At 44.1% G+C, this 13,520-nt stretch overlaps 1 protein-coding gene across 2 annotated transcripts; it reads right to left on the bottom strand.

The window, feature by feature from the left end:
* Window positions 1–1,405: 1,405 nt before the first annotated feature.
* TAGLN3 (transgelin 3) lies at window positions 1,406–13,462 on the bottom strand. 2 transcript variants are annotated; one of them, XM_081859551.1, is made up of 5 exons: window positions 13,357–13,462; window positions 12,449–12,630; window positions 11,246–11,420; window positions 3,767–3,869; window positions 1,406–1,953 (listed from the first exon to the last, which is right to left on the bottom strand). In XM_081859551.1, the coding sequence occupies exons 2-5, from the start codon at window positions 12,626–12,628 to the stop codon at window positions 1,812–1,814; spliced, it is 600 nt and encodes a 199-aa protein (XP_081715677.1). In that variant the 5' UTR covers window positions 12,629–12,630; window positions 13,357–13,462; the 3' UTR covers window positions 1,406–1,811. The 2 variants fall into 2 exon arrangements, with proteins under 2 accessions (XP_081715677.1, XP_081715676.1); XM_081859550.1 differs by lacking the exon at window positions 13,357–13,462 and adding an exon at window positions 12,978–13,330.
* Between the last annotated feature and the right edge of the window lie 58 nt (window positions 13,463–13,520).

Raw genomic sequence — 13,520 nt, 5'->3', positions numbered from 1 at the left:
GAGCTTTTTAAGCAGAGGTTGGATGGTCATCTGTCATGGATGCTTTAGTTGTGATTCCTGCATTACAGGGGGTTGGACCAGATGATTCTCAGGGTCCCTTCCAACTCTACAATTCAATGAAAAGAACATTATGGCCTATCCAGTCACAGAATCATAGAATCACAGAATTGTAGAATTGGAAGGGACCCTATCTAGTCCAACCCCCTGCAATGCAGGAATCCCAGCTAAAGCATCCATGACTGATGGCCACCAAGCCTTTGCTTAAATACCTCCAAAGAAGGAGAGCCCACCACCTCCCGAGGGAGACTTTTCCACTGTCAAACAGCTCTTACTGTGAGAAAGTTTTCCTGTATGTTTAGTCGGAATCTCCTTTCTTGTAACTTGAAGCCATTGGTTCGAGTCCTACCCTCTAGAGCAGGATCCTGTTCCAGCATCCTGTTCTCACAGTGGCCAACCAGATGCTTTCTGGAAACCCACAAGCAAGACAACAGCATCCCCACCCTCATGGGGCATCCAGCAACTGGCATCAGAAGCATTACTGCCTCTGGCCATGAAGGCATCACTTTCATCATGTCCTTGGATTCTATGGATCCACCATACCCAGCAAGGTTCTCAAGGATGCTGTTGGTGTATTTCCAAAAAACAAAATTAAAAACTGGGTGTGTGGTGGGCCTGCTTGGGATGTACCTGCTGGGTGTGTGGCTGGCCTGGGATTCTTTAAATAAAGATTTCTTCTGTGTTTCTCCTTCCTTTCCAGGGCTAAGAATATATTGGATGAAGCCCCCATTAAGCCAGTTTAGCAACAGCAAACATTCATACCAAGCCTAAAATAAATATAGGGTTGTTTGGCTCATTCAACCTTTCCTGTGTTAGGTCAGCCCATTCATTTCTTCTAGGTATAGCACAGGCTTGTCCAACTTCCAAGAGACTGCGATCTACTCCCGCTATAAAAAAAGCTGGCGGTGATCTACCCACTGGATTGACCCAAGTTGTTGGGCTTTTCTTAGAAAGTCAAAGTTGTTGAGCTTTTTGGGGGAGCTCAAAGTTGTTTTTTGGGGGGGGAGTGGAAGCAGTCCCCCGATCTACTGTGATCTACCACAGGCACCCCACAATCTACCAGTAGATTGCAATCTACCTGTTGGCCATCCCTGGTATAGCGGATCTGGACATATAGCACCTGGTTGAAGCTGCAATTTTGGTGCCCCCCCCCCTTACTGGGATCATCCTCATCAGCATCACAGCCCATGTTAGAGCTCAAAGTTAGGCACATTCTTCTCATTGGTATCAAAAACTGCAAAACATATTCTCCCTCCTTGCCTCTTGGAACAATTAAATCAGACCCTGGCTTTGCTCTACAGAAAGCCTTGTGTTTCTCTCTTTACAGAGCAAGTCTTTTTCCAGATTGTTTTTTCCCCTGATTTATTTTTATTTTTAGAAGAGCAAATTATTTCACCAGTAGAGTGGAGAAGAAGATTGCCGAGGTGCAAGAGAGCAAGTTCAATAAGCCACAAGTACAGAAGGTAACAAACTGCAAATAAATACAGAAAAACAGTTTTTGCATAGTTCAGAAACGAACATCACAGGGCATCATGTGATGTGTGCGAAGTGGTACACATCAAGCACACAGGTCCACATTTCAGGTTGAAAGGTTGCAGTTGGAAAAAGAAATCCAAAAATCTTAGAAGGGAAAACTTAGAAGCAGATTTTTTTTTCTTTTTAGCATGAACATTAACTAGCTATATATATTTTTTCCCCCAGTCAGGCCATGCTGTAGATTGTGTGAGTGTGTGTTTAAAGGTGGAGAATGTGACCTATATGATCTGTCTTGGCATGCCGTATCCCGTCATCCCAGACTGAGACGCTCCCTTGTTGCTCCCCATTTGGAGACCGATGACGTTCTGTCCTTGACGAAGTTGCTCTTCCGAAAACCCTCGCCGGTTCTTTTGTGCTTTCCTGTGAAGAAGAATTTGTAAATGTGACAAGCCTGAAATTAGTTCTCATTTGCACATCGCTTTGAGCACTTAGGTGGATCGGTGAAGCAGATCTAAAGTGGTACATGTTCTGGGCTTTAATTCCTCGCATTCATTTTCCTTAAAAAGGAACACAGGTACAGTAAGTGCTGTAGCTCTCATCCAGAGGACAGCAAAGGGCAAAGCAAGTGGGGCATGATCAGAGAAAGACTCCTACTAGAGCAGCTTTCCTCCTGCCTGGTGTCCTCCAGATGTTTTCAATTGGACTACAGCTCCCATCGTCCCTGACTATCGTGCCACTGCTGAGTCCCAACGTATCTGGAAGGCTGCAGACTGGGGAAGGCTGTTCTAGAGTTTAGACAGCTTCTGATCCTTCTTAGAAAGGTTCCCATCCACCCTAAAGATCAGAAAACTAGATCTCCTGGGTTTGCTGCTGTTGATGCATTAGCTATGCCCACAAAATAGAGGGGGGGAAATCTTTTAGCATGGCCAAATCAATATAACGCTTTCCCAATGGCTGAGGTCTTAAGTAATCTGGCCACCATCCAGCAAAACACTTAAGTGGATGCCCAAATGATCTGCTAGATTAAGGCAAGAATGTTGAAGACTGAGCATCATTGTCCCAGGAGCTGGTGTTACAAAATGCATAAAATGCCAACTCTGCAATGAGTTGTCCAGAAAAGTTGGCTCTCTTACACTGGTGTATATTTGCTTTTTTATTTTTTTAAAAAGGTTTCATTGCAGGTTCTGGATGATTTAGTCACAGCTGCCGATTAATTTGCACAAATCGGATAACAGAGTTCAACAACAAAACTTTGAGGAGAGGCTCCATTTTTAAAAGCGCACAGCATGCAATACATTTATTTGATTATGAATACAGATGTCTTTGGAATTATCTTAGGGGGATGAAACTGCTTATCAAAATTTGAAAAAGGGCCTCGTGTGCCATAATTCTAGCAGCCTTTTTATGACAATCTTTCATAGCACTCTTTCTTCATCCCACCTCCAATATTCAGTCAGCCTCTGAAGTATTGCCTCCTCCTGCTGGTTTCACATATGAATACAGTGGGAAATTATTTAGAAATTTATTTAGAAGTTTAGAATCATCTGTAGACAATTAGATGACTATATTATGTGATGCAATGGGTCAGTTAATGTAGGGTTGCCATATGTTCGGAATTTCCCAGACGTAGCCGAGATTCAGCAGACTGTAACAGCGCCCAGGCAGAAATCACTTAAATGTCCAGAAAAATCCAGATGTATTGCAACCCATGTTGGAAATGTAGATTTTGGTGAATTTCCCTAAAAAATACCTCAAAAACTTCTCTTTTTTGAGATTTTGCTAAAACATAATCCTGCCCACAGCAGCCCCTGGATAGGCTTGAACCACCAACTTTCTGGTTAACCCATTAACTAGGGTTGCCATATTTCAAAAAAATTGGCCAAAGTTGTGAAACTTTTTTTTTTTTAGCAAAATCTCAAAAAAAAAAAAAAAAAAGAGGGTCCAGCAAATTCTGGACATATAGCAGCCCTAGTAAAAATACAATTTAAGGCCATACCTCCCAGTGCATTAGAATTCCTACAACAACAGAAAAATAATTAAGAGGTCCACCAAAACTCTCAGCAATTTTCATGTGACCCATTGGGGTGGGTGGGGGATGGAGGTTTGGGAACCACCCTGCTCAAAGATAGACAATATGAATTCAGAAAAAGGTGAATTTGGTGCTGATTGACACATTTAGTCTACACCCAAAACATGGCCCCAGGGGATCCAGGGAAGAGCTATAGATCCTTACCTGTGAAACCAGGCTGGATCCCCTCTATAGCATCCGTCATCCCTTGTGACGGCTTCACTGCCCAAAGCCATTAAAGTTCTTTGTACAGCAGCCATGTCCTTCCCTAGAAAGGCAGAGGAAGAGAGAGATTCTTTACTGCTACGTAGTTCGGTTGTAGTTTTGGCAGTACTGTATAGACACCAGTTCAATCCCAGAAATCCCCAAGGCTTTGTTATCCCATTATGTTTTCTGTTTCTCTTCGGGTCTCATGGGCACCAACAGGGTTTCCCTCACCCAGAACTGCTGCTTCTTTCACCTTGCAAACAGTGGAATGGTTTGCAGTTGACACTGGGGTAGTTCTGCAAATCCCCCCCAATACAGTGCAATTTGGGGTGTTATTTTCACCAATATATACATTCCCCCCCCCAACACTTTACACTACTGTGCACATTTCTGTGCATGCTACTTGACATTGTAAAATTTGGAGAAGTGTGAATTTTGGAGGATGAATTGTTTTTGGAATTAGATAAGTTTGCCTTTAAAGGTGAATTGAATCAAATTTCTCCTTCATCCCTAATTCCCAAAGCTATGAATACTGAGGTCTGGGCCTGCCCATTCTGTGTATATCTCTGTATACAGCACGCTTAACTTAGGACCGGTCATAAGCCTTCTCTGCTTATGCCTCACATTTTGCTCCATGTCCAGTAAACTCATTGCCCTTCCACTACCAGTCAGATCCCTTCCATGTGTCAAGACCAGACCCTACACTGATCCCTCAGTCTCCCCATTTTTGCAAGCCAATCCTTCCACATAAAAATGCTTCCCTTTGCAAAGCTTGGTCTTAGTCTGCATCTCCACCATACATCTCAAGCTGTATCACACCTCTTTAAACAATCCTGCCTCTCCCAAAGAATCTTGGATCCTGTCTTTTGTTAAAGGAGCTGAGAGTTGTTAGGAGACCCCTGTTCCCTTCACAGAGCTAAGATTCCCGAAGAGGTTTAACAGTCAAACCCTCTTCCCAAGGAACTCTGTATAGTGCAGATGGGGCCTTAAATTGACCTAATTGCAGAGAGACTGATGCATGACCCCACTTAACCTCAAATCTAAAGTGGCACAACAATATTGAAAACCATGGAGCGCAGCGTGTGGAAAGAGAAATCACTGCTGGAGCTACTGCAGAGGAAAGTGACTGTGTTTATTGTGGAAATAGGCTGCCACTGATTTCATACCAATCCTTGTTAGAAACATCATTCAACTCATTAATCTTCACAGCAGTCCCAAAGTAAATCAGCTTTTGCTATCTTCATTTAACAAAGGCAGGGCGATAGTCTGGGGCAGCAGAAAGAGGTAGCATTAAAGTAGGAGGCGAGGGCCATTGATGGCTATATTCTGCAGCCACACAATGCTTCCAAATACCTGTGTCCCATTTTAAGCAGGCTATCCTGGATCACAGAAGCCAATCCTGGCTTCAGTTGGGATCCTGGAATGTCTCGTTTTTTGGTCCAGCGCTCTGGCACAAGGACGCTCTGGTGCAACCCTGCTGACGATCGCCAGAGCGGAAGTCATTTTACCAATAATTTGTTAATTATATTATTTGATTTATGCTGTACTTGTGAGGTTCTGTTCTGTTATTGTTATTTATTGTTTGCAAGCAGTCTGAGGATTTGTTTGAATCGGAAACAGCATAGAAATACAATCAATTGTTCAATTAGGCTGGTGTGGGAGCCAGGAGTCTGAGCTTTAAACTGGGAAGGTGTCTTAGATCAAATCTCACCCCAACCATAAATTCCTAAGTGATTTCTTAATTTCAGCCCCAAACTGAATCTGCACTCAGCCATGAAGCTCATTGGGTGAGCTTGGGCCGGTCACCGTCTCTCAGCCTAACCTACCTCACAGGGTTGTTGTAGGGATGAAATGGGGAGGAGGAGACCCATGTAGACCACTCTGAGCTCCTTGGAAGAAAGTGTGGTGTATAAATGTAATAAACATAAAACACAAACACAAAACACGTACCAGAAATATGGAGGGGAGAGCATCATAGCAACAAGCTCCTCATTCCATCCAACACATACTGTATTGTTGAATGAACAGGAGCACAGATGCTTTAATGAACACACAGAGTGGAGCCTGCACCCACAATGTTCCACAAACATGCACATATATTAAACTCCTGCAAAGGGCCCGAGCAGAAGCCTTTTCCAGCCCTACATTCTGTTATAGCACACTGCAAATCATGGCTTGAAAATGGCTGTCCCAAGTAGTTGATCTCAGTACAGTTCAGGAACTCAGAACTCCAGATCAACAAATGATGAATAAATAAATGTTCTAAGCTTTTCTTGCAGGGCTGGGGGACCTGTGACTCTCCAGACATGGCAGGACTGCAGCTATCATCATCTGCTGATGCTTGGCCATGCTGACTGGGGCTTATGGGAGTTGGTGCCCAACACTATATGGTGGGTTACAGGTTCCCTACCCCTGTTCTATAATTAGGTAAAGGTAAAGGGACCCCTGACCGTTAGGTCCAGTCGAGGACAACTCTGGGGTTGCGGCGCTCGTCTCGCTCTATAGGCCAAAGGAGCCGTCTTGCAGCTTCCAGGTCATGCAGCCAGCATGACTAAGCCGCTTCTGGTGAACCAGAGCAGCGCACGGAAACGCCGTTTACCTTCCCGCCGGAGCGGTACCTATTTATTTACTTGCACTTTGACGTGCTTTCGAACTGCTAGGTGGGCAGGAGCTGGGACCGAGCAACGGGAGCTCACCCCGTTGCAGGGATTTGAACCGCCGACCTTCTGATTGGCAAGCCCAAGGCTCAGTGGTTTATACCACAGTGCCACCCGTGTCCCTTATAATAATTATAATTAGGGAAAGGCAAATCCATCAATTTTAGCTCTCCCATTTACCCATTTTCTGAATCTTAAATTCAGCTCTCTATATTCTGTGTCCATTTGCTCAGCCAGGCTCAGCTGACATTAAGTTTCCAACCTTGGTTCAGTCAAAGATATGCTGGCATAACGTGCCCGTCCCAAATGAGGTGAAGTTCACTGATCTGAGGCCAGTGTAAGTCCCCAAAAAGGGACACTCCAAGGTCATGGTAGAGGAAGCACCAGAGAGAGCAGACTTAGGCTGGATCCTAAGCCTGTTCCACTCAGTCATGTAATCAGGCAACCTGGCACAGAACACAGGTTTAATGGCTCCTCTCTGCCAGGGTTTGGCAGAGTAGCAGCAGCAGCAGCAGCTCCATTGCTGAATGCAGTTTGGGTATGGTGCTACTTTATGTGAGCTTGTTTTACACCTGCATGTTTTTCACCAGCTTCCAGTACGATTATTCCCTATCTTGCCCCATGGAGGCAAAAGGGAAATGAGAGGGTGGGACATATGTCTTACTTTACAGAACACAATCCTCTCTTTGAGGAGGTCCAAGTTTGGTCCAAGTTCAGCTTACAGATAAAGATCCTACACGAAGGGAGGAGAGCAGCGTCCTTGAAGTTTCACATCAAGATTTAGCACCTGGACCAAGCAGGCAAACGGGTCACCTATCTACCCTATTTTAGTACTGTAGAGGTAAAGGTAAAGGGACCCCTGACCATTGGGTCCAGTCGAGGACAACTCTGGGGTTGCGGCGCTCGTCTCGCTCTATAGGCCAAAGGAGCCGTCTTGCAGCTTCCAGGTCATGCAGCCAGCATGACTAAGCCGCTTCTGGTGAACCAGAGCAGCGCACGGAAACGCCGTTTACCTTCCCGCCGGAGCGGTACCTATTTATTTACTTGCACTTTGACGTGCTTTCGAACTGCTAGGTGGGCAGGAGCTGGGACCGAGCAACGGGAGCTCACCCCGTTGCAGGGATTTGAACCGCCGACCTTCTGATTGGCAAGCCCAAGGCTCAGTGGTTTATACCACAGTGCCACCCGTGTCCCTTATAATAATTATAATTAGGGAAAGGCAAATCCATCAATTTTAGCTCTCCCATTTACCCATTTTCTGAATCTTAAATTCAGCTCTCTATATTCTGTGTCCATTTGCTCAGCCAGGCTCAGCTGACATTAAGTTTCCAACCTTGGTTCAGTCAAAGATATGCTGGCATAACGTGCCCGTCCCAAATGAGGTGAAGTTCACTGATCTGAGGCCAGTGTAAGTCCCCAAAAAGGGACACTCCAAGGTCATGGTAGAGGAAGCACCAGAGAGAGCAGACTTAGGCTGGATCCTAAGCCTGTTCCACTCAGTCATGTAATCAGGCAACCTGGCACAGAACACAGGTTTAATGGCTCCTCTCTGCCAGGGTTTGGCAGAGTAGCAGCAGCAGCAGCAGCTCCATTGCTGAATGCAGTTTGGGTATGGTGCTACTTTATGTGAGCTTGTTTTACACCTGCATGTTTTTCACCAGCTTCCAGTACGATTATTCCCTATCTTGCCCCATGGAGGCAAAAGGGAAATGAGAGGGTGGGACATATGTCTTACTTTACAGAACACAATCCTCTCTTTGAGGAGGTCCAAGTTTGGTCCAAGTTCAGCTTACAGATAAAGATCCTACACGAAGGGAGGAGAGCAGCGTCCTTGAAGTTTCACATCAAGATTTAGCACCTGGACCAAGCAGGCAAACGGGTCACCTATCTACCCTATTTTAGTACTGTAGAGGTAAAGGTAAAGGGACCCCTGACCATTAGGTCCAGTCTTGGCAGACTCTGGGGTTGCGGCGCTCATCTCGCTTTATTGGCCAAGGGAGCCGGCGTACAGCTTCTGGGTCATGTGGCCAGCATGACTAAGCCGCTTCTGGCAAAACAGAGCAGCGCACGGAAACGCCGCTTACCTTCCCGCCAGAGTGGTACCTATTTTTCTATTTGCACTTTGAGGTGCTTTTGAACTGCTAGGTTGGCAGGCGCAGGGACCGAGCAACAGGAGCTCACCCCGTTGCGGGGATTCGAATCGCCGACCTTCTGATCGGCAAGTCCTAGGCTCTGTGGTTTAACCCACAGCGCCAGCCACGCCCCTTTTAGTATTGTATTTCTGTGTAAATTATAGTTATTATTTGCAGATACATAAAAATTAGCACATGCAATTTGCCTTTTTCTTGGGGGGGGGGGCAATATGTAAGTAAGCCCAAGAAAGGACTTCAGCCACAGGAAGAAGAGCTTGCTTCAGCCTTCTCCCCTGAGAACTAGTAGCCACACTCTTTAGGGCTTTCAGCTGACGCTGTCTCAAGCCTTCCTGGCCATTATCGTCATTACATATCTATAAAAGGACCATGGATGCAAAAGTCACAGTAAATGGGTTAGACAAGCCTGCAGGCTCATAATCTAATTTAAAACACAGAATGAACAGAAAGGAGGGGAAGTGGATGGTTTGTTGATTGCTACATAGGACTAAGAAATAGAAAATAATCAAAACCAAAGAAAACGGAAGAATGAGTTGGTTGTGAAAACTGATTTGTGTTTTTGTCTTGAATCATGTACACAGATTAGACAGCTGCTGCATGCATGCTTTTTCTTACACAGGGATTAGCTCCATGTGAGAAAAATGTCATGCGTGAAAAGATTTTAACATGGCTACTTTTCTGGAAGGTGTATATACGTAGACACCCAGTAGAGGTTCTGGGTAACAACTCATTGTGTAAAGTGGATTCAAATCATCACATGGGTTGACGCTAACTCTAGTCCTCCAAAGAGAGTGAGTTTTAGGAAGGGAAAACAAATCAAAGATGGAGGGAAACTGTTGAATCAGATGGTGAAAATGAAAGATGTTGCAATCTTGAGCTCAGAAAACAAGCAAAACACTAGTGGCCAAAGCACTGCATCCCCTCCTTGCGTCCCACTGACTGGGGTTGAAATGAACAGAGATATCCCTCTGCCCAGCTAAGCCAGCCTCCTACTACCTGCTGGATGTGTCAGCTGGTGGGTAGGCCGCTGGCAAAATTCCTGTTGGTGGGAGCCAGTGGAAAGCCTTAAAAGAAGGCATTCCGGGGGTGACTGAGAGAGACTGAGCCAGTGTGGACCCTGGATGGATTGGACCCTGAGCTGATTCCACTGCTGTCATGCAATGGCTTAGGACCTGATCACTGCACCAGCTCCCAGACTGCTTCAGTGATCTGCCTGCTCCCCACCCACTGTGCACTGCAGGACTACAGATGTGGTGGTGGTTTCGCTGCTCCATACAACCCCACTGGCAAAGGGAAGGGAGGTTTGGATTGCAGCCTAAATCGCAAATGTCTCTGAATCCTATCTCCTAACCCAAAATTCTGACCAAAGCTTGAAGTGTTAGCAAAATTTAGTTCAAGAACTCTCTGTGTGCTGTACATGCCTATGTACAACTCTCTTCCTTTTAGTTTCTGAGTTATAATATGATCAGACAGTTGGACAAACATCTTCAAAATGCACACATGTTGTTCATGGTAGGAACACATGATGCTGTCTTCTATTGAGTCAGATTCATTGACCCATCTTGCTTAATATTGCTGCACTGACTGGCTGCAGCTCTCCAGGGTTTCAGACAAGAAGTCTTTCCCAGCTCATATCTGAAGATGCTGAGGATTGAACTCAGAACTTTCTACATGCAAAGCAGTTGCCCTACAACAGACGACTTATGGGCCTTCCAGAAAGTAATGGACAACATGATTAACAGTTTGGGCTTGCTATTGGCAAGAAGAGAACTAGTGGTTGATCAATAAGTTGTTAAAAGAAGTCCTGTACTTTGCTAGCGGATATTTGTAGTATGAGTATGAACATTCAGGTTTCTATTCAATATTACTAGATGTCCCCTAACATTTAGGAGCATGCTTTAATTCCAGAGCATAACAGCAGCATAGAAATAGACAATGTTCCTTATTTCAGAAACCTTATTGTGGACCATGCTGACTGGGGCTGATGGGAATTGGAATTCAACAATGGAGGGCCATAGTCTCCCTATCTTTGGCCTAAATGCTAGCTGTGAATTGCCCCATCTTCCAGCGATGGAGTAAGACCATGTAGATTTGGGGTTCCGGTCCAGGTCCAGGTCCAGGTCCAGGTCCAGGTCCAGGTCCAGGTCCAGGTCCAGGTCCAGGTCCAGGTCCAGGTCCTGGTCCTGGTCCAGGCCCGGCCCAATCCAACAGTTTGCCCTGACTAGGTTATTTTAGATAGCCTCCTCTGCCTCACTCAAGCATGAAAATGGACACTGTTGTGGGAATACTATTCATAGTGAAAATTGGATATTACCACAGTTTCTGCTGAACCTTCTATAGAAACTACCCTTTCTCTTAGATTTGATAGGTTTCCATCAAAGTGATATATTTTTCAGTTATGGATTGGTACAAAAGATGTCATAAACTCCTGGAAAAAATATAAAATCTCTCAGAGAAGATAACAAGCTGGGAAAAACATGGTTGTGACACAACAGAAACAGAAGAGAAAGATAATGACATCAGGGAATTTCCACCCTAGAGACATGCATGATTAGCATCAGTCTAAGTAGTGTAATATAAAGAAGGCAATTGTCCCTTCAATAAAAGCTCATATAAATGGATATTGGTACCTTCCCATAAATCCACTGTCTGGAAAATATCTGTTGTTCGTATTCCATAGATTTCTGCCGCTTTCAAGAATTGGGAAATTTGCTCCATTTGCTTGAAAGCCATCTTTGATTCTGTGATCTTTGGAATGGGTTCTTTCCCCTTGGGATGTAAACTGTTTATTAACTTGCACAGCAGCTGGGAGATTAAAGATAGAAGCAGAAATGAAGAGGGGGGGAAATCAATTAGTTCCAGCTGACTAAAGACAACATGTACACGCTATTGAGTTTATGGTGTGGGTGCTCTGGTGCCACTCACAGAAGGAAATCTTCTCAAAAATCAAATCAAATAACAACTGAGAATAATTCTGAATGTGTTAGAAGCAAGTAAGTTTTTTTTAAAAAAAATGCAAGCCCAAAGCTTCCATTTCTGCAGCTGGACCAAACATGCATGGATGTACTCAGGCGGACAAAATCAAATCATTCGCTAAAGGTTACATAACAATTGACAGTTGTGTGGGAGAGCAAAACGGTAGCTGGAGTCCAACTGTAAGTGCTTCCATTTGGTATACTGTTAAAAACACAATGACAGAGGCTCAGTAATTTCCCATGTCTTATATCTCCAGGGCAAAGGACAGCATCTTTGTGCTTATTTGTTTTTTTTTAAAAAAATCCAACATGTCATTTAAAGTCTTCAGGATGTTTACAAAAACAGATCAGGAATGTAGCATAAGCACATTTTACTTTTTCTTTTCTTTTTAAAAACCAACACTGACTGGTTTCTAAAGAAGATAAACCTGGTATTAAAAGCTCAGCTAAAAAAAAAAAAAGCAAATCTGTTCTTCTTCTTCTAATTGTCAGAGAAATAGTTACCGAATTATATAATCTGCCCATCTGTCTCTATGCACATATACTGGCTATTGTTTCTACAACCTCCTGATCATAATAAGCAATTGTTTTAAATACTTTAATTGTCCTAAAAGAGAAAGACAGTTTAGAAATGAAATTGATACTCTTGGTAAAATGTAAAGTTAAATTCCAATCCCTAAATATTACTTTGTTCTATAGGGTTTATATGGAAGTAGGGTTGTTGCCAGGGGTGGGGAAACACTGTCCAAGGTAATTGATTAGCTTTCTCCAAAGGAGCTGCAGAGGGCAAAAGTTAAGGAGCAAATCTTAAAGCACACATTATTATTATTATTGATGCAACATCAGACTATTACTTACTGTTCCATCCATTAACCATTTCTGGAAATGTTGCCTTCCGGGAGGGGGGTGCTCTGTGTTTTCACCACACTGTATGATAATCCAGTCCACCAGTCGACTCTCCAGTTCTGTGTCATATTTCTGTTCGATCTTTTCCTGGACTTCTCGGCTTAAACCATAGCTGGGTCCTCTGTTGGCCATCTCTAGGAAGAAGAAAAACCACTTTATTTAATTTGCAAGAGGTGCAAAGCGCTGAGCATCTATTACCCAGCATCTATTCTGAACATCCTGGAAAGGGATTACTACACAATCCCAAATGCATTACAAAAAAAAAAAAAAGTCAAAATCAAAAGCCTCATAAATTGTGATGCCAGTAAAGGGTTTGTGTGTGCTTGCATGAAATCATCAAAGCTGACATTTTGGCTGCAAGTGAAATTTCTGTCGTTGCTAGGAAGAGATGTAAGCATTTCATATTAACATTGCAATTGCCAGCAAATCCAAAGGAATTAAAAGCAAAAAGAAGACCAAAAAAAAAAAAAAGGTCTATTACAGGACAACTTGGAATAGCCTTTCAGTGACGCAGGTGATCTGGTGATTTTCAGCAGTGATCTGGGTCCAGAAATGCGGAGACCATCGAAGCAAGAAATGTTGGTAAAATTTATGAAGAGTCGAAGGCTGCTGCGATGCTCTGCTGCTCCTGGAACTGCTGCTGTGGGAGCATCGTGATCTGAAGAAGGCTGTATTGATTTGATTTTCCTCACAGATGAGGAGGGTCAAAGCAGGGGCGTTGCTAAGAGCTATTAAAGAGGCCCTCCTACTCTGTCATGGCCAGAAAAGGATCCCTATTCATCTCAATCCTCTGCAGCCTGCTCCTCTGCACACACACTTCTGCTGCTGTCACTCCTTGTATTCTAGGCTTTGGTACTCACTTCTACGTTCTTATGCTGCAGCCGTTGTCATGGTGCCCAGGAAGATTGCTATTAAAAATACTCTCCCGATTACATCCGTTCGGTGTTGGCTTCTTTAAACCCAAGACAAACCTGCAGAAAATGCATGGAACAGAGCCCGTAAAACAGCAGCAAAGACGTATTGT

The sequence above is a fragment of the Podarcis erhardii genome (assembly GCF_964252035.2).
Source record: "Podarcis erhardii genome assembly, chromosome: 4".
Classification (NCBI taxonomy): domain Eukaryota; kingdom Metazoa; phylum Chordata; class Lepidosauria; order Squamata; family Lacertidae; genus Podarcis; species Podarcis erhardii.
The sequence above is the reverse complement of the archived record's forward strand: the minus strand, read 5'-3'. Positions and strand labels throughout refer to the sequence as shown.